General features: G+C 35.1%; 1 protein-coding gene and 1 pseudogene across 1 annotated transcript; both read right to left on the bottom strand.

The window, feature by feature from the left end:
* Positions 1–1,353: 1,353 nt before the first annotated feature.
* On the bottom strand, positions 1,354–5,103 carry LOC132274153 (small ribosomal subunit protein eS6-like). Its single transcript, XM_059775344.1, has 6 exons — positions 4,942–5,103; positions 4,767–4,831; positions 3,229–3,286; positions 3,026–3,134; positions 2,584–2,856; positions 1,354–2,126 (listed from the first exon to the last, which is right to left on the bottom strand). The coding sequence occupies exons 4-6, from the start codon at positions 3,105–3,107 to the stop codon at positions 1,876–1,878; spliced, it is 606 nt and encodes a 201-aa protein (XP_059631327.1). The 5' UTR covers positions 3,108–3,134; positions 3,229–3,286; positions 4,767–4,831; positions 4,942–5,103; the 3' UTR covers positions 1,354–1,875.
* Positions 5,104–20,944: 15,841 nt separating this feature from the next.
* On the bottom strand, positions 20,945–21,043 carry LOC132275596 (small nucleolar RNA R71; annotated as a pseudogene).
* Positions 21,044–21,886: the final 843 nt, after the last annotated feature.

Below are 21,886 nucleotides of genomic sequence, written 5' to 3'. Positions count from 1 at the left end.
CGATCCAAACAGATTTTTTTTATATTTTTCTAATTTTCAGCTCTCAGACCAGTGAAGCATGACAAAATCCAGTCCTCATTGTTTAGGGCCATGCGTTTTAATTATAATCTGTGTGCGGACATAGATTTATGTTGACCTAAAGCATGTAATGATTAAATTTGACTAGCTACGAGAATTTAAGAGTGAAATAGAACGACTAAATGGTAGAACATATTCTAGGAACTCTTCAATTTAGTGTAAAAATGAATTTTTTTTTTTTTTTTTTTTTTTTTTTTTTTTTTCTGTAAATAAGCAATTTCTGTTTTGATGAGATACTAAAAGAAAAAATAAAAAAGAGAGTTATAATTAGTATTGAAAGGATTTGCATGATATTTTTAATTTACGAAAGAAATAAAAAAATGTATTTTGTCATTAAGAAATCGAGGTTATTCCTCCTTTATTCTAATTGATTATGTCATCAATGACTGGTGTTTTGAATCAAATAATGAAGTTAATTTTTTTTATCATAACCAAAAAAAAAAAAAAAATTGATACTTGTATCAATTTGTGACGTTCTCAGCAAATGAATAGGTTCTTCATTTGTATTGTGTATAAATAACTAATAAAAAACTTTCTGTTAAGTAATTCGTTATAACAAATAAGCCCCCTCTCTCGAGAAAATATTAAATATCCTCCCGATCATCACATTTATGATCCAACGGCTCCCATTGCCCCAGAATGTGATGCTAAAGACAAACTGTTATGAATCCAACCCTAAACTCGGATTTATGATGTGATTAGCCTTGCAGCCAGTCTTTTATGCAAGAATGCAACCACAGTACAAACATGAGTAGGTATATGTAAAACATTTAATCATCAAAATCAAGTCCTCAAATAGAATGGAAAACTGCACTTGAAGGGTTGAACAATAGGTAAGAAACATTAATATTTCTTGATTGATAAAGGTAACAAACATGGAAAGCCGCATTTGAAGGGTATTGAACATTGGGTAGTCTTCTTTCACAAATAAAGAAATGTCCTCCTACCAATGAAAAGACTAATCCACAGTTATAAACTATAAGTCATACCATTCTCCTCGACTGCTGCCGCTCTCACGTCTACACGCTTTTGTTTTCACGTTCCGCGCACAATCTTGCTCCCATTCCTACTTCATGCGACTTAAATTTTGTTGTTTTCGTGCTCCCGCTTTTTAAAATTGCTCTCGCTCTGTGCGACTTAGGTTATAAACAATAAACCAAGTACATCCTTCCACAATAACACCTCAACATTTCCAAAATAAGGGAGACTGTCTGTACGACTGTCGAGGATCTCAAAGGTTATGTCTATAACCAACACACATCTCTGATCTCTCAGTATGATTGATAACATGATCTACACTAGGTAATGGTCTATTTTACCTTAAGTACTCCTCAAAAGTTGTACTCGTTTAGTGGAATCTAAGAACAACTGATCCTTTCAATTATGTGAACTGATCCAATTATGTGCAAAGTGTTCAGCCCCACCATCCCAACAAGGACCAAACAAAGCACGGTCTGAATGCCAAAAGAAATAACCAATACCCTTCACCGTAGCTTGGTTGAAAATTCAAGATCTGATCCGAGACAATTGTGGACTTGAGTAGAAGAACAATCAACACGACTGGCGGCATTTAACCATGAAAAAAGCATACCTAAAATCAAAAAATAGATCAAACTGTTGGATATTTACTGCCAGGCTCGTCTTCCGCAAATTTTCGAAATATCTATTGATAATTAAACCAATGGATTAGAAAAGTCTTGAGAGGCACTATAGAAGAACAGCCATTGTCATGAAACATATTAGAATCCAGATAATATAACTGCTAATTATATCCATTTTCGACAAAATTTAGAATTTTCAAGCGCGAGTGGACCTAAGCAGAACCGGATGGCTTAGAAACGACAGAAAGCCTAGATCTTTCTTGGCTAAGCTCTCGCTCCGCCTCTCTCTCTGCTCTTTCAATCTGGCAGCGAGGAGCTTCTGGTACTCAGCTGCCTCAGCCTTGGCCTTGGCAATTCTCTTCTTCTCCGCAATCCTTGCTCTTTTACTCTGCAAAGTCAAAGGAGTAACCAATCTCTGTATCTTGGGAGCTTTACTGACCGTTTTCCCTGCAAATTGCACAGAACATATATATTATCAACATAACATGCATGGAACTACACCAATTTCTTTAAAATTTATCCTTTTATATCGGACAGATGAACATGTCATGGTGCTTCTAAATGTAGAAAGGAAAATAGATTTTACCCAGACCACAATTAGCAAAGAAAAAATTAGACAACAATAGAACAAGTCTCACAGGCTGGCCCCAAAACAGTTTAATTACCAACGTGCTCCTTCGCAAATGGGACCATATATACAACCAACAAAAGTGAACACATTAGGAGTACATCCTCCCAATGCACACCAGAAAGATCTGTGTCCTTGAGCACATAAGAGGTGGTGTAATTACTTCATCTATAAATTACACCATGTCAAACAATAAACCTAGGGCATTCTGAACAAGCTCTGCCGAGCTTATAGCATATTTAAACATACTGCCAGATGCAAAATTCGAAAACCTACTAGATTTGGTTGTGAATGTTCTACGGTATGTGTTGACATATTTTTGAACATCATCCTCCTTTGAAAGATTAAAGAGTTTACGAATCTTTGATGCCCTCTTTGGACCTCTCATTTTTGGTTTCTCAGTATCGGGAAGCCCAGGAAGATCATTCTCTCCCTTCTTCACAACAACCAAGTTCAGGACAGAAAGGTCTTGGCTGACAATGCACCCACGTACAGACTTCCTCCTCCGCTCTCTGGTACGCCTACCACATCCACGGAAGCAAGGTGTTCCTGCCAACCAAAAGTACATTCTTCAACATCAGTATCCTGCAGCAACACAGATAACAGGAAGAACCACCAAAACATGTTTCTAAAAGGCCATGAATATGATTCACCATAACGGGCAGTAGAGCACTTATTTCAACTGGTAACATGCACCAAAACAGATTTGTATACCCACCTCTGTGGAGCAAGAGACGGACACGGCCAGGAGTCAACACTCCCTGTTTCATTGGGAATCCTTGTTTATCACAGCCTCCCATGATTTTGAAAACATAACCCTTAAATTCCTATTAAACAAACAAAAAGTGTCCTTGAAGTAATGTGAAACACAAACAAAAATTGGCAGAAATTGACATGTGCGACAGAGTGGAGAGCGCATACCTCTCCAAAGGAATCTCCATTGACCTCCTGTGAGATCCTCTTGTCAAAAACTGCTCATCTATGCAGTTTAATAGAAAGGGAAGGTTAGACATTGATCTATTAGAAAACACTAAAAATAAGAAATGAAGAAAACATTTGTCTTTTTTTCTTGAATGAAGAAAACATTTATCCTTCATAATTTTTTTGATAAGAACATTTATCCTTCATAATTGCTCAAATAAGATGGTACGAATGGGCATTGCATATGCAAAAAAGGAAGTTAGTTATTATTTGCAGGTTGAAACTTGATAGTGATAATTCATAATCACACAAAAGTTAAGAAATAATAAGAAGAAAACATAGGCAGTAGGTAACGGAATATATTCCAAAAAATTGCCATTGTTTCATCAATGGTAATGTTAGATATAAGAAAAGGAAATTTTCTCATAGAAATTACAGCAACTCAAACTGAGGGGCATTTATGTTCACTGGAATCTAAATGGCATCCCATTTGTTTTATGTAGCAATAGATTGAAAACTAATCATTCAAAATCAGGCCATTATAAAAAGTGGAAGCCATAAAAGCATTATCAAATACGTTTTGGTTTTCTTGAACTGAAAAGGTGTCTCAGACTTTTATCATCAAGTCAGATGCTGCCATTTTCTGTAATGTCCAATTAAAGATGATAAATTTCTATCTTTTAGAAAAGTGTAAAACAAAATGGAGTCACCAAATCTAGTTGATTGGCAGTACAAGTCTAAGAGTAGAACAGCTGAATATATTTTCCAAAAATTCAAATGATTGAATAGTAGCTGGAGTCCTAAAACCAAGACGGGTCCAAACAGAATCTGAAGGCATGAAACAATCCAATGGCAATTGGCCCTATGTTTAATCAGTGCAACAAGGCAATGAATGAATTAAGTCCTACAAAATCTTTGTATAATTATTTCTGGGGGAAGTGGAACTATGTGATTGTGGCCCTCTTCAAGTTTAGTGTGCATGGGTTTGTGCATTTCCACGGTCATCTCAGATTGTCAAATGTTCAGGAGTTCCTCTATTTAATCCTTTTCCATCTTCTTGTTGCTGGATATTTAGTTCATACAGAACTTCTCTTTGTTTCGCGGGCCTCTAGTGAGTTACGAATAGAGTCCAAAAAGGTCACTCTGATGGAATGATTGAGTTGCAATTGGATTTTGGGTTTCTCTAGTCTGGACACCATATATTTAATAAATTTCTACATTTGTAAAACCATAAGAATAAAACTGATAGGCCAAAATATCTATATCAAAATGGCCACTACCAGCAAAACAATACATATATATATGTATTAACAAATTTTGAGAAGTATAATAGCTTCGTGATACATAAATGCATCCTATTCATGCCGTGGTAGTAGAACTTGCTACGTACCAGAAAGTGTACAGCAATTTCTACACATACATACAAAAGTGAATACACACATTAGAGCAAAAGATCCCTAATCACAATAAACTCTCCACATTCCCAGAAAAAAACATAAGAGAGTGATTAAAACCCAATGCTATCAATTAAAACTTACAACTTCTGATCATCGTCAATTTCGAGCTTTTTCTGGCAACCCGTCGTAGGATTCGCGATATTGAACTGCAAAACAAATACATATATATAGAGTAAAGTATATGTAAGCAATGGTTTAAATAAATCATAAGAAAATGCATTGATTATAGAACACAGAGATCAGAGATGGATCTAACCTTCATCTCCTACTGATGCTTTCTAGGGCTGAAACGAGCAATTGCGATAGGCTGCAAAGTGAGAAGCGATGAGAGAGAAGGCATGCTGCTCAGGATTTGTAACACTATTCACTCCCTCGAGTCTTTGTATTCAAGGTAGAGGAATTTAGGGCATGTTTGCTTTGGTTGTCAATTTTTTGAATTTAAGAAAAAAAGTTGAAAAGGATAAATAAGATATGTAAATATGTTTGGCTTTTAAAAATTATTTCTCTGTATTGCATGGACATTCTTTTACCACATATGTAAATATACTTAAGCTCATTTGTATGGGTATAACCTTTACATAATGTAATACTCCTAATTTTACAAAGGATAGTCCTAGAATTTCATTAATTATTTAATTAAAATTTTTTATGATTAATTGTTTAATTGCTCAAATTATTTGACTTAATTGTGATTATTTGCTTTATTTGAATTAATTATTTAGATTAATTATTTAATTGTTTTACTTAGAATTTATTTAATTCAATTTCATTATTTATTCTGCCTTAACGTGACTATATAGTTGGTTGCATTCATATAATACACAGTTCATAGTCGACATAGTTTATAACCTAGATTGTTCTATGGGCCGAGTAAATCAGATTAGGGTTTAATTGAGCCTAGGATTAGTGTGGCCTATAAATACTCACTTAAGATGTCTGCCTAGGGTTTTAGAGATATACTACGACATAGTAAGGCTGAGTGAAGTTTTGGAGATGGCTGGGAAAGAACATAGAGCAAACAGAGGATTTGTTGGAAAATTGAGACGAACGTCGGTGTAAGGCAAGTTATATCCTTACTCTCTCCCTTAAGCTTCATGTTCTTTGCATTCCTAAATAATTCTAGGATTGATTTAATCAATAAAAACGTTACATGTTTATGTTAAAACTTGGATTATCACAGTATGGTTGCTTGCTTGCTAAACCTGTTAAAACGTGTTATTTGCTTGCTTAATTTTCTGTTTAAACCTATGTATGGAACGTATTAAAGACTTAAACATGGACTGGGAACCTACTGGGATTGAGTTACAACTTTTGGGAACCATAGCGCAGGGCAGAGAAGTTGCAGAAGGGTTCTGAAGAAGAGGGAAGACGAAGAGATGAGGCAAAGAGGGAGAGAGCCGGCTCCCTTTGATTTAGAGGCAGCTCCCAAGTGTGGGAGCCGGCTCCAAGGCCTAAAGGAGGCGGCTCCACTTTTTGGAGACGTTTCCTTGCTGAATTTTTATTTTTTTCTTCGTTTCCAGTCAGTTTTGGTTGTAGTGGTTAGTTCTCTGGGGTTTCGGTTGAGTTTAGTGCTATATGTGAGGTGTATGGATGATGCTTAGAGACAATTCTAAGACTTCAGGAGGCATGTTAATAATCTAATAATGGTTGTCACTTGAACAGTATACGTTGTAAACAAAATAACATACTGTGGTTGGAGTCGGAAGAATTAAATTAGTTTAATTTTCTGTGATTTGTAATCTTCTGAGACAGATAATATAATTAAAACATGCTTTATCATATATCATGATCATGTGTCTGAATTATATTTGTTTTGGATGAGTTGGTGTTAAGTGACTTTAAGATTTAAACAAACTTAGCACTATACTGGATTTTGTGAAAACACTACAGATTAAGCATGTCTATGTACATACTGTAATTCTGTGTTGATGTTTTCATTATCACTGCTAGTATCAATTATTGGAGGTATGGATTTTGTTGATGTTTACTTTAACTGCCTATAATATCAACTACTGGATGTTGAATGCTATTAAGATTTAAACTTGGCACGATACCAGATTTTATGGAACAACCTAAACTGAGTAGGTTTATGTATATACTGTGACTATGTTAATTGATGCTTACATTATAATTGTTAGTATCAGTGATGGATATAAAGCTGAACATGTTTATATATATAGTTGACTGTGTTCCTTGATGCTTACACTATGCCTTCAGTATCTGTGATGGAGATATGGATTCAGTTGAGGTCTACTTTAATTGTTGGTATTATCAACTGCTGGATGATTGGATAGTATACACCAGTATGGGACGGTGGTATACTAGGGACGGTTTGGTTTAAAAACACCAAAACCTACCTACTCTGGATTAAGAATTGGATTAACTAAAAGTTAAGTTCTATTGATTGTAGTGTCATGGCAACAACTAGTTGAGCGGCACTACTAGGATACATGATGGATTTTAAATATATTGTTATGGTACCTCGATATGAGCTTGAGTCTCAGGATCGACGGTTAGGGAGCGTATATGCATTGAGATGCATAGCTGGATACGATGGTTGGAGGTGTACCCTATTTAGGTTCAGGTACACATGCCCACTCCGTGTGCATTTTAGCATGTTACCTCTATTCAGGTTGAGACCGGCCTGTAGTCCAGTGAGGGTCCTTTAGTGTGACTATATATATATTTGCGGACTATTAGCTATTGTTGAATTGTTTAGAATGTACATGCGTATCGGGCCTCTGTTTGGATTGTAGTAGTATAGAACTTGCGCGTGGGCCTGACCCACTCTTATTTTTCAGGTACACAACAGTTCCAGACTTAGACGTGTTCATGCTGAGCAGAGGTTTCTACTCACTCTACAGACGATATAGGATTTTTCTCCATAGCTTATCGGGATGTTCTTTCAGTTGTTTTAATTCAGTTTGGATTTTTATTAAGGGTCCACTAGAGATGGATTTCCGAGTTGTTAAACTTATGGAGTTTTGGATTGTCAGATTTTCATTATTCAATTTTAAAGGATTTATATCTAGTCTCTTTCAGCTTTTTAATATTTATTCTTATTTCATTTTGTATTTTGTGTTCGTTTTAAAATATTAATTGTTTGATATTCCCTCGGGTTTGGGCCTGGGCCTGATCAATCCGTGTCTCGAATCCGAAGGGTATCACACATAATGCGGGAGCGAGAGCGGGAGCGGGAGCGGGAGCGGGAGCGCAAAAGTGACAAAATATAAAATTAATTGAGAGCGGGAGCGTCTTGAGAGCGCCGATATATTATATATTTTATATTTATATAATTATTTTATTTGAAATATAAGTATATTAAGGGCTGCAAATTAAGCCCATGCTACTTATTATATTATTGGCCCAATTAATAATTTAATGTTTAGAAGTTCATTTTATTAACTAAAGAGCCCAATAGCCCAAGTCATAGTTTGATCACAACCATTGGATCACAGAGAACCCTAAAATCCCACGCCTCAAGAAGCTACACCCTTTTCAACTGTCTGAAGCCACCCTAAATGGCCAAAGAAAGGGTCGGCACCTCATCTGAGAGCATCCCGCTGCTAACACCTTTCCTTCGGCAACCAATTTGAAACAAAATCCCTAAACTCCATCTTCAACAACAGGATCCACAACCACTACAACTTCCTTTCTGAGGCTATCACTTTGTAATGGAAACCTTAAACTCCATATGCGAAGAGAATGCTATCTCGCTCTCTTTCTGATATAAAACTCAAAGAGGATAAACATACAACCACCCCTACCTCACAAGAGGATTGTTCCTCTTGAATCCAAGGGAAGCAAAGGAATTTCAAATTTTCCTTCTAGGGTTATGAAGAGGAAAATGAGGCAAGGCTTTTGTATTCCAAGCTTAATGGTCTAAGGTGAATGGAAGGGTATCAAAAATGAAGTCAAAGCTCTAAGTCAAGCTTTGCTCCAATGGTGGCTAAGTTAGGGTTCTTGAGAGGAAAAAAGATAAAAATGAGACAAATGTGTAAACCCTAAGCTAAATGGTGGGATTCTCCACTCATTAGGTGCTCTTGCACTACCTCTCACACACACACTAATGCAAGACCAATTGTGAAGTCGACACTTGTTATGAATCTAAGTAAGCTTCCAAAATTAAATATCCAACCTACACTTGTCAACCATCCATGCCAACAAGTGCTCCAATCTTAGGCCAACAAATAGGTAAATCTCCACCCTCCATATGTCATGAGATTAAGCCTCCAAGTGGTTCCTCCACAATGTCAACAAGTGGCACATTAGGAATGTGAGACTTGTCACATTTTTTGAAAATTGCAAAAAGGTCCTTTTTGAAAATATCTTCCAAATTAAATTGTAAAATGGTCCCTAAGACGAAAAATAATTACTTTATTTAATTACGCAAAAAAAAACCCCTTAAGTTTAGAGTAATTATCAAAAGTTATGCATTTATACCCTTTACAAGAAAAGTAAACATTTAACATGCTTTTCTACAAAAGCGAAAATGTAGATATCATGGAAATGAAATATCATGATGTATGCAAACTCGAAATCAAATCCGAACACAAAAAGTTAGGTTATGCAAGGAAAAATGAAAAACAACTAAATGATGAAATAGGGAAAAGACGAAAAAAGAAATTTACCGAAAAAAGGAAAAGAAGGGAAATGACAGGGTCATTATAGAATGTATAACAAGTCCAAGTCCATGATTTAAATATAGAAACAACTTACAAAACACAATTAAATCCATGGAGCAATTAGATAAAATTTAATTAAGTAAAATAATTAAATTTTCTAGATTTCAAATCAATTCCAAATGACTTCAATTTAATACATATTAAAGGTAATATTAAGGTCATTACAATTATCATATAAATACTTTAATTAAAGCCATGAATAGTAAAACATAAATTAATTAAATAAAAATAATAAATTTCTCTTGATTTCAATATTCATCCAAATATTTTCAATTTAATATATATTAAAGAACATATCAAGTTCATCACTAATATCAAGTCAAGGCCTAACTAAATGCCAAGTCATTAATTAATTCTACACAATATACAACTATGTGAATTAAATTTTTAACTAATGACTAATTAAATTAAATCCTAGATTTCATGTATAAACATAGCAAAAGCATCAAAAACAGTAAATCACATACCACATAAACCTATAATCATCCCCTACCTCAATTGGAATGAAAATCCTAATTAGCACCGAAATGAAATCGCCCCAAATTTTTGGTCCGCAAGACAGATTTTTCAGCTTGTTACCTTCAACTTGGAAAATTCATAAAAAATTCAATTTTAATCCAAATTGAATGAATCCAAAACCCAATGAAAGCTTAAACACTATAATTTGATAATATCAATTTAGTTTAACAAAATATTTTCCCAATTCAAACAGTTTTGACCCACAACTTCGAAACAAATTCTGCCCAGAAAACACATTTTCAGCCTGCAGCTTCCAACTTTGAAAAATTCATTTGACATCAAAATTGGGCAAACTTAATTTATTTTGGAAGTAAACATATGAGAATGTAAAACTGAAAATTTAAACCATGATCCAATGTCAAAAGGTTAGTGAAATAAATCATCTAAAAATATGTTTTCCAGCTACAATAAAATTGTGGACACCAGATAGTTTCTGATTTTTAGTAAAATTTAGACATGCTCTAAAATCATGAAAAATTTTTGAGTAGTGTAAGACCCATGGGGGAAGTTTCAGTAAAAATTACAAGTAATTAAAGCACCACAACTACAAATAAAAATTCATTTATGGATCGGATAAGTAGGCTTGATCACGGTTCGGATCGGTTCGGTTTGGGGGTAAAGATCAAGCCGAACCGATCCCCACGGATTGGTGAAAATTGAAGCCAAACCAATCCGTGGGGACCTTCAATCCGAACCAAACCGATCCGTGAAGTAACGGATTATATCAGATTGGATCGGTTTCCACAGATTGTGCTGATTGGGTTTTTCAAACAACCCAATAGATTATGACCCATTAACAACCTGATACAACTACATTTGGCTTATTTCAAGTGAGTATTCTGAAATATGGATTTCTGAATTTAAATAATCCAATATACAAGAATGTAGTTGTTATTGTTCACATTTCCTTTTCTTCAATTTTCGCAGCAACCAAACAGAAAGTTAAGGAAATTCAAGTATACAGGCAATATAGTTGCAGATCTGAGACCAAAATGAGGAAATTTAAGCATACAGGAAATATAGTTGCAGATTTGACACCAAATTCACCAATAGCAAATGAAATTCAACATATGTAACACATACATATATATATATGTATATATACAGATATAAATATATGTTTATAAGAACGGCCATCATGAATTGACGATGCGATTGAATTGTCAGTGAGAGAAGCAACGATGCCTTCGCTGCCGCCGAAGAGAATGAAAGCATTGCCGATTTCTCTGAAGGAATCTCGGTCGTAGATGTGGATAGAGGCATGAGCTGATCTAATGGATGATATTAAGAGGGTAACACTGATAGTGAAGAGAGCTAGAGTAGCTGTGAAACCCATGTCCTAGACCTAGAGAGAGATATTAGAAAGAGAGAGAGGGGATCAGCGAATTTGATGGAGTTTTTACAGGGAGTGGGAAAGCGAGCTCCGAGCTAAATGCAAGTGAGAGAGGTCATGGACTTGAAGTAGCATGTAACGCCAGAGGGTAAAGAGAGAAGACCGAAGAGAAGAGGTTGAAGGAGGGGCGGTTGTAATGAAATGAGATGAGAGTAATGAATTCCTTAGGAGCTAGGGTTATTTGGGAGCTAGGTAAGTAATAAGTATATTTAATATTGTGTGTGTGTATATATATATATATATATATATATATATATATTAATATAGTATTTAGTAACGATTCGGTTTGGTTTGTCTAACGGTTCGGATAGGTAACGGTTTGGTTCGAAACGATTAATGGTTCGGATCGGATTTTTCAGGGCCCAATCCGTTAACTGAACCACGGACACCAGATTACAGATTTTTCAAACCATCACCAAACCATGAGATCTGAAAACCGAACCAAACCACACGGATCGGATTGGTTCGGACCGGATTGATGAATTATTTGCTCACCCCTACGGATAAGGGAAAGATTTAAATTTCTAACAACTAGCTAGCAATTTCAAAAATTCATAACTAATTCTTTTTAAATCCAAATTACATGAAACCAAAACTAAATGGAAGCTAATTGATTATATTTTCATGTTCTATATTTAATTTAACAAGATTAATTTCAAGTTAAAGCAGTTTAAGGGCAGAATACAAGTCATTCTCTTCTATGCATGTAAAACACTCAATAACGACATAAAAATACTTCAAAATTATAGATTAATAGGTCATCATACTCATACCTTATAGAGAGTAAAACCCCCTTACCTCACTAGAAATTGAATCTCTAGATACCAAAGTAAAACAAGGAGTTAGGCTAGATCCTTCAAGGGTTTTGTAGAGGAGAGTGAGAGGAAACTTTTACTTCCCAAGGTTTAAGGTCTAAGGTGAGTGGAAGGAGGCCAAAATGATGGAATAAGCTCTTAACCAAGCTTTTCTTCAATGGTGGGTAGGTTAAGGTTTTGAAGAACAAGTGTAATGAAAGAGATAAAGTGAAAAAAATGGTGAGTGGAGGATCTAGTAATCCTCCACTCACTAGGTGCTCTTACACTACCTCTCACACACACTAATGCAAGACTCATTTTGGTGCCTACACTTGTCACTAATCTATGGCTCCTTCTTAGGCTTAATCCTAAGCATACACTTGTCAACCATCCAAGCCAACAAGTGCACCAATCATAGGCCAACAAGTGGGTGAATCTCCACCCTCCATGTGTTATAAGATTATGCTTCCAAGTCTTTTCACCCCAATGCCAACAAGTGGCACCATGAGAATGTGACATTTGTCACATTTTCTAAAAATTGTAAAAAGGTCATTTTTCAAAATATCTTCCAAATTAAATTGCAAAGAGGTCCCTAAGAAGAAAAATAATTACTTTTCAAAATTACACTAAAACCCCAAAAGTCAAGAATATTTCCAATAAGTTATGCATCAATACCCTTTACAAGAAAAGTAAACATCTAGCATGCTTTTCTACAACAGTAAAAATGTAGATATCATGAAAAATAAATATCATGGATGAATGCAAAGCCGGAATCAAATCCGAACACAAAAAGTGAGGTTATGCCACGAAAAAGAAAATCGAGAAAAGACAAAATAGGGAAAAGGACGAAAAGTGAATAGTATCGAAAAACAAAGAATAAGAAAATGACTCGGTCCTTAAAGGAAGTTGTTAATCCAAAGGAAAGAGTCTCAAAAACTATTTCCAAGCACTCGAGACGATACTAAGTGACGAGAAACCAAACACAGAATAGAAAATATAACGAAAAAAAATTTTATTCGTAAAATTTGAGGAAAAGGAAAGGAAATAAAATAACCGGGTCATTACAACCTACCCTTCTTAAAGGGATTTCGTCCCCGAAATCAGGAACTGACGAAAGAGAATTGAATAAGATCAAATCAAAAGACAAACCATAAGGTGCTAAAGGAGAACTCCAAAAGCCTAAAGGTCACCCGAAAGAACACAAAAACCAAGAACTGGGTGATACTTCCCAAACGAATCAGCATATCAACTCAAAGTCAATCACCGAAAGAATCTCCAAGACAACGACAAGTCAAATCATGACAAATGGCTAAGAATGATATGGTAGTGATGAGTGCTGAAAAGTGCGCATTTAAACCCCTTAAGCGAGGGTATTTTAGTCCATTCATCTATCTTTATTTACCCGTTTTAGTACTTATTTGTGTTTTTGTCTATTTCAGGTCAATAATGTTAAAATGGGCTAAAAATGGTTTCTTAAGGCCTTTTTGGAGTCAAACTAAGTCTTAGTGAGGATCCGGAGCAAAAGGAAGCTGATTTGGAGCAAAAGGAGGCTAATGCTGAAAAACTGCCAAGTTGGATCGATCCAACTTTTTTTGAGATCGATCGCTTTTTCTGAGATTGATTGAAATTGGATCGATCGAAAATAAAAGTTGGATCGATCGAACTTTTCTCTGATCGATCGAAGAAAAAGTCTGATTGATCGAACTTTTGATGGCAGTGAGCTGTCTTATTCCCGCGCGCGCCCAAAATTCTTACCTACCACATAGTACGGGATTAGATATTTTTAGAGTTATATTCCTGACTTAGTGACTAAGAAAAGGACCTTCTATGTAAAGGGAAGTGACCCATTTCGTAAAGAAGCTTTTATCATTTTATTTTTTAAATTGTAATTTATATTTCTCTCTCTAATAAAGTTAGAGAATAGGGTTAGAAGAAAAGAGGAAAGTGGAAGCACATCTCAAGAACCCATCTCTAGATCCACTATCTCTCTCTCTCTCTAGAGCTTTAAAGAAGAAGAATAAGAAGATGGAGTTATGTTTGGAGCTTACCCTTGAGGGTTTCATAACCACATCTACCTACTCTAGATTGACTAGATCTACACTTAGGGCTTGGATGAGCCCTAAGTTTTGTGTAATCTAAACTCTTGTATTTTTATTTTTGTGGATTTATATATATTGTTGTGATTAGTGTTCTAGCCTTGTGAATTTAATGAATCTTGGTATATTTCTATGATTTCTATGGTTTAATTCTTCCTATTAATTCTCTAGTTTATTTACATGTCTATGTGTGATTAAATTAGGAATTATTTCTTACATGATTTATATGGATTAATTCTTTCTATTGATTCTCTTTGTGATTACATGTTGTCTTATGTGTGATTATTTGGGAATTGATCTCTACACTAGTTTTTCTATATTAATTGTATGTCTATGTGTGGTTGATTGAGAATCTAGTGATGGCTAGACATAGGTTTTCATTGAATGGGTTTGTCAGTTAATTTGATGAATTATTCTTACACTTGATGGGTTGTTCTAAAATTTAATTCATGCTTGTAGGTAGGTAGACAATCTATACTTGATTTGATATTCCATGGCTTATTATTGTAAATTCCATGATTCTCTAAATTGATGTGTGCTACAATTGTGACTAGTTTGATAGGTCATGCTTAGATTTGATGGGTAATTCTACACTTAGTTTATTTGTTGGTTAGGTAGACAATTCATACATGAAATTGATGTTCCATGCTTAATATTGCAATTGGTAGTCACATTTTGTTCACAACAATGTATTCCCCATTAATGGAAAACAAGTGGTTAATTACATGAGCTTAGTGGTGATTCCAACACCCTAAGACCTCTCTTCATACCTCTTAAATCCCTATCTCTAACTAGTTTACTTTACTTGCATTTTAATTAATTGCATCTTAGTTTAATCAACCAATCTCTCCTTTGCAATCTTTTGATACGCTAGGGTTGAAGTTAAATTCCAACACGTAAATCCCTTGGGATGATCCCTACTCATTCTTGCTACGTTAGTAGTAGTGTTGGTAGTGATTTTTATAAATTTAAATTTGACATAAAGGCTTTTCTTGAACTGCACATTCACTACATTATTTTGACGTATACAAGGGGCCACCGTCAAATTTTGGCGCCGTTGCCGGGGATTAACGGTTTTGTTGGAATTAGACTAGACAATAGTGTTCATTCGATTGCTTATATTTTTATTTTATTTTCCATTATATATTCTTTTCTCTTGTTCTTATTATTATCTGTCAATTAGGTACTTGACTACAAGAGAGTCAAACTTTAGAACTTGAAACAATTGTTGGAGCTTAAAGCTAATATTAAAATTTGAAGTTGTTTAAGGACCGTTGTGAGCAATTCTTGGAACTCTTGTATTTTAATTATGCACTTCTTTGCATGCTTGTGATAGCCCTTGTTGAGGCTTACTTCATTGCTTTATTTTAAGTCCAAGCGTAGGCCCTTGTTGAGGCTAATATTTTCTTGCATTTGGATTTTGATTATGAATGGAAGAATTGTTTGATCCAAGTTTGGGGGGAAATTATATCCCTTCACCTTATGCTCCTCCATTATATTTTAATCCTTATGAGATTGAGTCTAATTCATTTCATGCATCATCTTATTATGGATTTGATCACTCATTTAATCCTTCTTATGACTATTACCCTCCCTCACAATTTTATGAAGAACCAAATCCACCACCTTCTAGGTATTCACCCGGATTTAAAGAAAAAGTATTAACTTTACTTGATGTGCATATTTCACAAATTCCACTTATTAATTCTCATTCTCAAACTTTAGCCAATCTTGAAGCTCAAGTTGAGCAAATTACAAGTACTCTTTCTCGTCAAGAGGAGGAGGAAGAGGCAAATAAAAAAATGGCAAGAACTTCAATGTATATAGATGAGGATGAGGAGAGTGAGGAAGAAGTAGCAAGTGAGCTAATGCCTAGCACTCTATCTTATATAGAGGAGGAAGTGGCAAGTGAGTTAGTGGCTAATCCAATAGAGCATAACATGATTAATGAGGACTTTCCTTGTTTTGATTATGATTTTATCTCGGACATTGCTACTCTAGAAAGTGAGGAGATGTTGACCACACTTGAGGTAAGAGAGAAGGAGGAGGAACTTATTGAAGAGGGCCTTCCTTCTATTATCTCCAAAGACCCTCTTGAGTAATGCCTTATTGAAATGTATAAAAATTGTGGTTTTGACCTTGAAAGTTCCAAAAATGAAATAAACTCTCTAATGGACTCCTTAGCTAATTTGGAATGTGAGGAGATGGTGATTTTTGAGGAGGAGAAAAAGGATGAAGAGAAGGTGTTCCTTGATATTCTAAATGAGTCTTTGAAAGATATTAACTTTCCAATTCACAAAGGAAGTGATTCTTTGAATACACTTCAAGAGCATAAAATTGAGGCAAGGCTAACCATAATTGATTTTGTTTTCAAGACCGTGGATGAAAGGAACAATATCATCTCTTTCATTTCTTTTCAAGTCATTTTTTTGGAGGATGATTTCATTGTTATAAGTGAGGCATCAAATGAGAAAATGAAAAAAATGGTCAATAAGGATGTTTCATATCTGGTTTTTGATTCTTTTAATTAGTGAGTTGGCCTAACGTCTTGCTAGAGACATTAAACACTAGTATTCGTAGAGTTTTCAACTCTATTCCTCTCCCATTTCTTTTTATTATTTATTTTTATTTTTTGTTTTTGTGTACATTCTTTAATCCATTTTTCAATCTTTATTTTTGTTACCATCATTGGGGTTTAACATAGGATTTTCTACACTTTCATGTTGAAAATTGAGCATTTTGCATAAGTTCGATCGATCTCAAATGAGAGTTCGATTGATCGAACTTCATACCTGCATCCAAATCACTTTCTGTCTCATCGATCCAAGAAAATCTTCAGATCTCAGTTCTCAGTTAGATCGATCAGAAGACCTTCGATCGATCCAAACATCAAGTTCGATCGATCTGTAGTTTTAACACTTAGAAAAATTTTGAAGCTACATCAACCTGTATATTTCAGCTCTCTGTCAGATCGATCGAAAACATTCTTAGATCGATCTAAAGTTCTTCGATCGATTTAACTTCATTATTGGATTGAACGAGATTCCATACCTAAAAAAAATTTCAAAGCACTGCAAATTTCATACTCTCTATCCCATCGTGCGAGCATAAATCGATCATGGTGTGATCGATCACAGCTTTGCCCCTTTAAATTTTTGACTTTTGCTTCTTTTAATTTTATTTTATTTTTCATCTTATTTGACTTTTGTTATTTCTTTTATTTTATTTACTCTATTTTCTCTTATAAAAAATAAAAAAAATAAAAAAATTTAAAATTTGTTTAAAATACAAAAATATTTTTGTTTATTTTATTTTATTTTCGAAAACTCCCAAAAGATTTTTATTTTATTTTATTTTCATTTTTACTTTCAAGATTTATTTTTATTTCAAACTTTTTTTTAAAAAAAATCCCAAAAATATTTTTCTTTTCTTTTATTTTATTTTATTTCCTTTTATCTTATTTCCAAAAAAAATCCAAAAAATTTTTGTTTAACTTTAATTTTTCTTAATTTTTAATTTTTAATTTCAAAAAAAAAAATTAAAAAAAAAAATTATTATTCTTTACATTCTTTATTTCCTTACATTTTTTTCTTCTTGCATTATTATTTACATGCCTTTTTATTTTTGTGTGTTGATGAGCACTGAAAAGTGCGTATTTAAACCCCTGAAGCTTAGGCATTCTAGTACCTTTATCTATCTTACTTTACCGTTTTAGATTGATTTCGTATTATTTCCATTTTCCGGCACATATCCCGAAAATAAGCTAACTCAGCCAAATAAGAGCTTAATTGAAGCAATTCTGGGACTAAACAAAGAAAAGAGCAAAGTGGAGAAAGAGGGAAGCAAATGAAGCTAAATGTGGAAAGCAGCAAAGTTCGATCGATTCAAGTTCAAGGTTCGATCGATCGAACAATGATCGATTTCAGCACTTCAAGATAGATCCAAGCCTTGGCCCAAAAGCATAAAGTCCAAAAGTTTGATCGATCCAACACCACCCTTCGATCGATCGAACACTTTTGTCCTTATTCAAATGATTGATCCTATCCACAGCTGTACCACCCACTAACCACTTTTGTCATTTTCCCATAAATATCTCTCCAAAATATCTCAGATTTCTCTTTTCTCAAAAAGCTCAACCAGTTGGATCGATCTAGCCTAAGTTCGACGGATCTCAACCAGTTCGATCAATCCAAGTCCAAGGTTCGATCGATCGAACTTCCTCTAGTACGAAAAAGTTAAAATTCCAGCTTGTGCAATCTGTCCTCTATCCAATCATTAGAGAATATTCTTTACACGACCCCAGCTCATTTTGTTTGCCACTTGACCTACCTATAAAAATAATATGATGCATTTTTTGAGCATATAGACTATTTTAGGGTTTAATCTCTTGGAGAGGAAATTTAGAGGATGAGGAAGCTAGAGACACCATTGGAGACTCTTCATCAACCAAGAAGCAAGCCTCTTCCATGGAGTTAGCCCTTGAGGGTTGGAGCAATATCACCATGAGTGGCTAAACATCCTCTTGGGGCTAGAGTTAGCCTCAAGCATGCTTTCTATATCTTAATCTTGTGTATTATTGAGAGATTAGTGTTGTAATTAATGTTTTGACACTTTGATATATTTAGATCTTGTTTATTCAATAATTTATGTGGTTTAATGATTCCAATTGATCATTTCATTCTATCCATATGTCTATGTATGCTAGAATAGATGTTCATGTGCTTGTCTCTAGATTTTGTGTTATTGATGCATGTCTATGTGTATTGATGCTATAGATTTGGAAATTGTCAAAACATAGTGCTTAAAGGAATGCTCTTGTGATTCTCTTGATGGTTCATACTTATTCCTTGATGGATTGTGCCTCTCCCCTAGTTTATTTTCATGCTAGTAGTGTAATTGTAGTGTAGTGTTAAATGAGAGGACAATCTGTGCTTGTTGTTTGATGATCCAAGCTTTTGAATGCAAGTAGCATATGTCTCTATCCTTGTGTTGTATTTGGATTGTGAGCTTAATGAAAGGATTAATGACTTGTTTTGATCTATTGCGCCTTTCACATGTTGTTTAGACAATATATGCTTCATTGCTTAGATATATTGTGCCTTTCACATGATGTTTAGACAATACATGCTTATCTAGTCATCCTTGCTTGTTGAATCAACCAAACACACACACACCAATATTGCAACACAGCATTTGCCTTCATTAATCACTTGTCAATGATATAGAAATGCATTGCTTGGTGGTGATCTCTAAACCCCAAGATCTTTCTCTCTTACTTACTCTTAATTGCATTCTTTTGCTATCACTTAGTTTAATTTAGTTGTTCTTTAATCAACAAACCAACCAATTGTTTGATCACTCGACCTACTAGCCCTAATAGTGATTCCACGACATTGCTCAATCCTCACAAATCCCTTAGGATGATCCCTCCTCACCCTAACTATATTTTTAGTGAAAGGTAGTAGTGGCTTCTACAAATGTAAAACTCTTGGCCCTCGCCTTATAATCCACGCACTCATTCAAGCTCGAAAGGTGGTTGTGCGGCGACACATCGCCCCCGCATCAGTTTTTGGCGCCATTGCCGGGGATTTGATTAATTAGATTTGGCAACGTCAGATTTGCGGAATTGATTAGGACTAGTACTCTTTTGATCGTGTCTTTACTTTATTTCTATTTTTCTTTTTGGTTACTTATTGTGTTATTCTTACTTGACTAGGTACATTGTTGGAGAGGAAGCAAGCAAAGGAGCCATCAAGCATTCAAGCAAGCAAAGAAAGTAAAAAGCTAAAAATTCTAAAAAATTGCTAAGTTAAGCTTTAAATTTGGAGTTGAAGTGCTAAAGGACCTTTGTGAGACTTTCTTTACTCAATCCCTTAGTTAAATCGTTGGCCCGCGTGGAGGCTTATTTTTAATTGTCTTGCATCATTGTTGTTAAAGCATGGGAGTATGAATTAAGTGTTTGTGGAAGAAGTCTAATTGCATTGTTGTGAAGGCATAGTGTTTGTCATTCTTTGTGTTTGTTGTGTTTTGCATTGTGCACGCATGGACGTCGTTCATTGAGACCAACTCTTGTTCCTCTTGATTTGCATCTTGAATCTATCGTTAGAAATCCTAGGGGAAGAGGAAGTTCAAATAGAGCCAATCTATCAATGGATGACCATAATGACAATCATGTTGAGGACCTTGGTCACATAGACTAACAAGGTATCCCTCACCCCAATGTGCACAATGAGAACATACAAGTACCATTAGGCATGCCTAGGCCATTCATTCACCAACCACCACAATGACAAGGCCAAGTTCCATATGGAATGCCAAGGCCAATGTATGCTCCACAACCTCCCATCAACAATCAAGGAATTCAAAACCAAGGTGTTCATGTTGCACCTCAAGTAGCTAATCCACATCTTACTTTAAAAGACCATTATGTGCCTAATGAGTATAATGCACCTACATGCATCCAATTGCCTCCATTTAAAGCACATCATTATGAAATTAAGCCACAAACCATTCAAATGCTTCCTAACTATCATGGACTTCCAAGTGAAGAACCTTGCAAGCATTTGGATGAGTTTCTTGAAGTATGTTCCACCGTAAAATATACAGACATGCCGGAAGAGGTTTTAAGACTCAAACTTTTTCTATTCACCTTAAAAGACAAGGCAAAGTATTGGTTTAACAATCTTAGGCCTTTTTCAATCACTTGTTAGGCAGAAATGCAACAAGAGTTCTTGAAGAAGTACTATCCGGTTTCTAAGACCAATGCCATAAGAACCTCAATTCGAGAATTTTCACATGGGGATGGAGAAACGTTTCGTGAGGCATGGGAACGCTTCAATGAATTGCTTAGGAAGTGTCCACATCATGACATGCCCAAATGGCAATTAGTTCAATACTTCTTTGAGAGCTTATCGGACAACTATAAGGGTATGGTTGATGCTTCCATGGGTGGCTCATACATTGATAAGCATGAGGATGACGTGTGGCGTCTCTATGAGAGCATTAGTGAAAATTCTTTGCATAGAACACTATCATCCAAGAATGGTAGAAATTCACAAGGTAAGAAGAGTGTTGGCTTACATCAAGTCGACCATTCAAATGAAATAGCAGCTGAAATGAAGTCTTTATCTCAAAGGTTTGATCAATTTTTTATTAACCAAAACTCGGCGAACCAAGTATCTTCCTTCCCTAACCATTCTCGTCGTGCATCAAATGAAACATGTATGACTTGTTCTAATGTTCTTCATTCTACTTCTCATTGTCCTCACAGACAAGTGCAAAATGAACCTAATGAACAAGTTAATACAGCTTTTGTGAATCAAGGGAACAATCCTTATGGTACTCACTATAATCCAAGTTGGAGGAATCATCTGAATTTCTCTTAGAAAAACCAAGGAGAGGTCTCAAACCCTTCCCAAGGCGATTTTCAAGGGAAGTACATTCCACCTCCATTTCAAAACCAAGGATCCCAAGGTTATAGACTTTATCAATCACAGGGGAATTAATTTGCTAATTCTCATTTTCCCAACCAATCTTATTCCCAAGGTAATACTAGAAGTCCCGCCTTTGAAGAGAAAGTTTTGAATGCTTTGGGCACTTTAGAGGCTAACACTCAATTGTTTCATTCTCACTCTCAATCTATTGCGAAGCTAGAAACCCAAGTAGGGCAAATAGCAAGCACTTTCAATGCAAGAGAGAAGGGAAAGATGCCTAT

This window comes from Cornus florida, unplaced genomic scaffold (genome assembly GCF_030987335.1).
Source record: "Cornus florida cultivar Cherokee Brave unplaced genomic scaffold, ASM3098733v1 CherokeeBrave_3.0.0_Hap2_Chr09, whole genome shotgun sequence".
NCBI classification, from domain to species: domain Eukaryota; kingdom Viridiplantae; phylum Streptophyta; class Magnoliopsida; order Cornales; family Cornaceae; genus Cornus; species Cornus florida.
The sequence above is the reverse complement of the archived record's forward strand: the minus strand, read 5'-3'. Positions and strand labels throughout refer to the sequence as shown.

What these genes read in the sequence shown, in the direction of transcription:
- LOC132274153 (XM_059775344.1), bottom strand. Translation starts at nt 3,107, where the DNA reads ATGGGAGGCTGTGATAAACAAGGATTCCCAATGAAACAGGGAGTGTTG. An exon ending in CCGTCTCTTGCTCCACAGAG is followed by an intron (nt 2,857 to 3,025) that starts GTGGGTATACAA and finishes TTTGGTTGGCAG; the next exon opens with GAACACCTTGCTTCCGTGGA. An exon ending in AACATTCACAACCAAATCTA is followed by an intron (nt 2,127 to 2,583) that starts GTAGGTTTTCGA and finishes TGCAATTTGCAG; the next exon opens with GGAAAACGGTCAGTAAAGCT.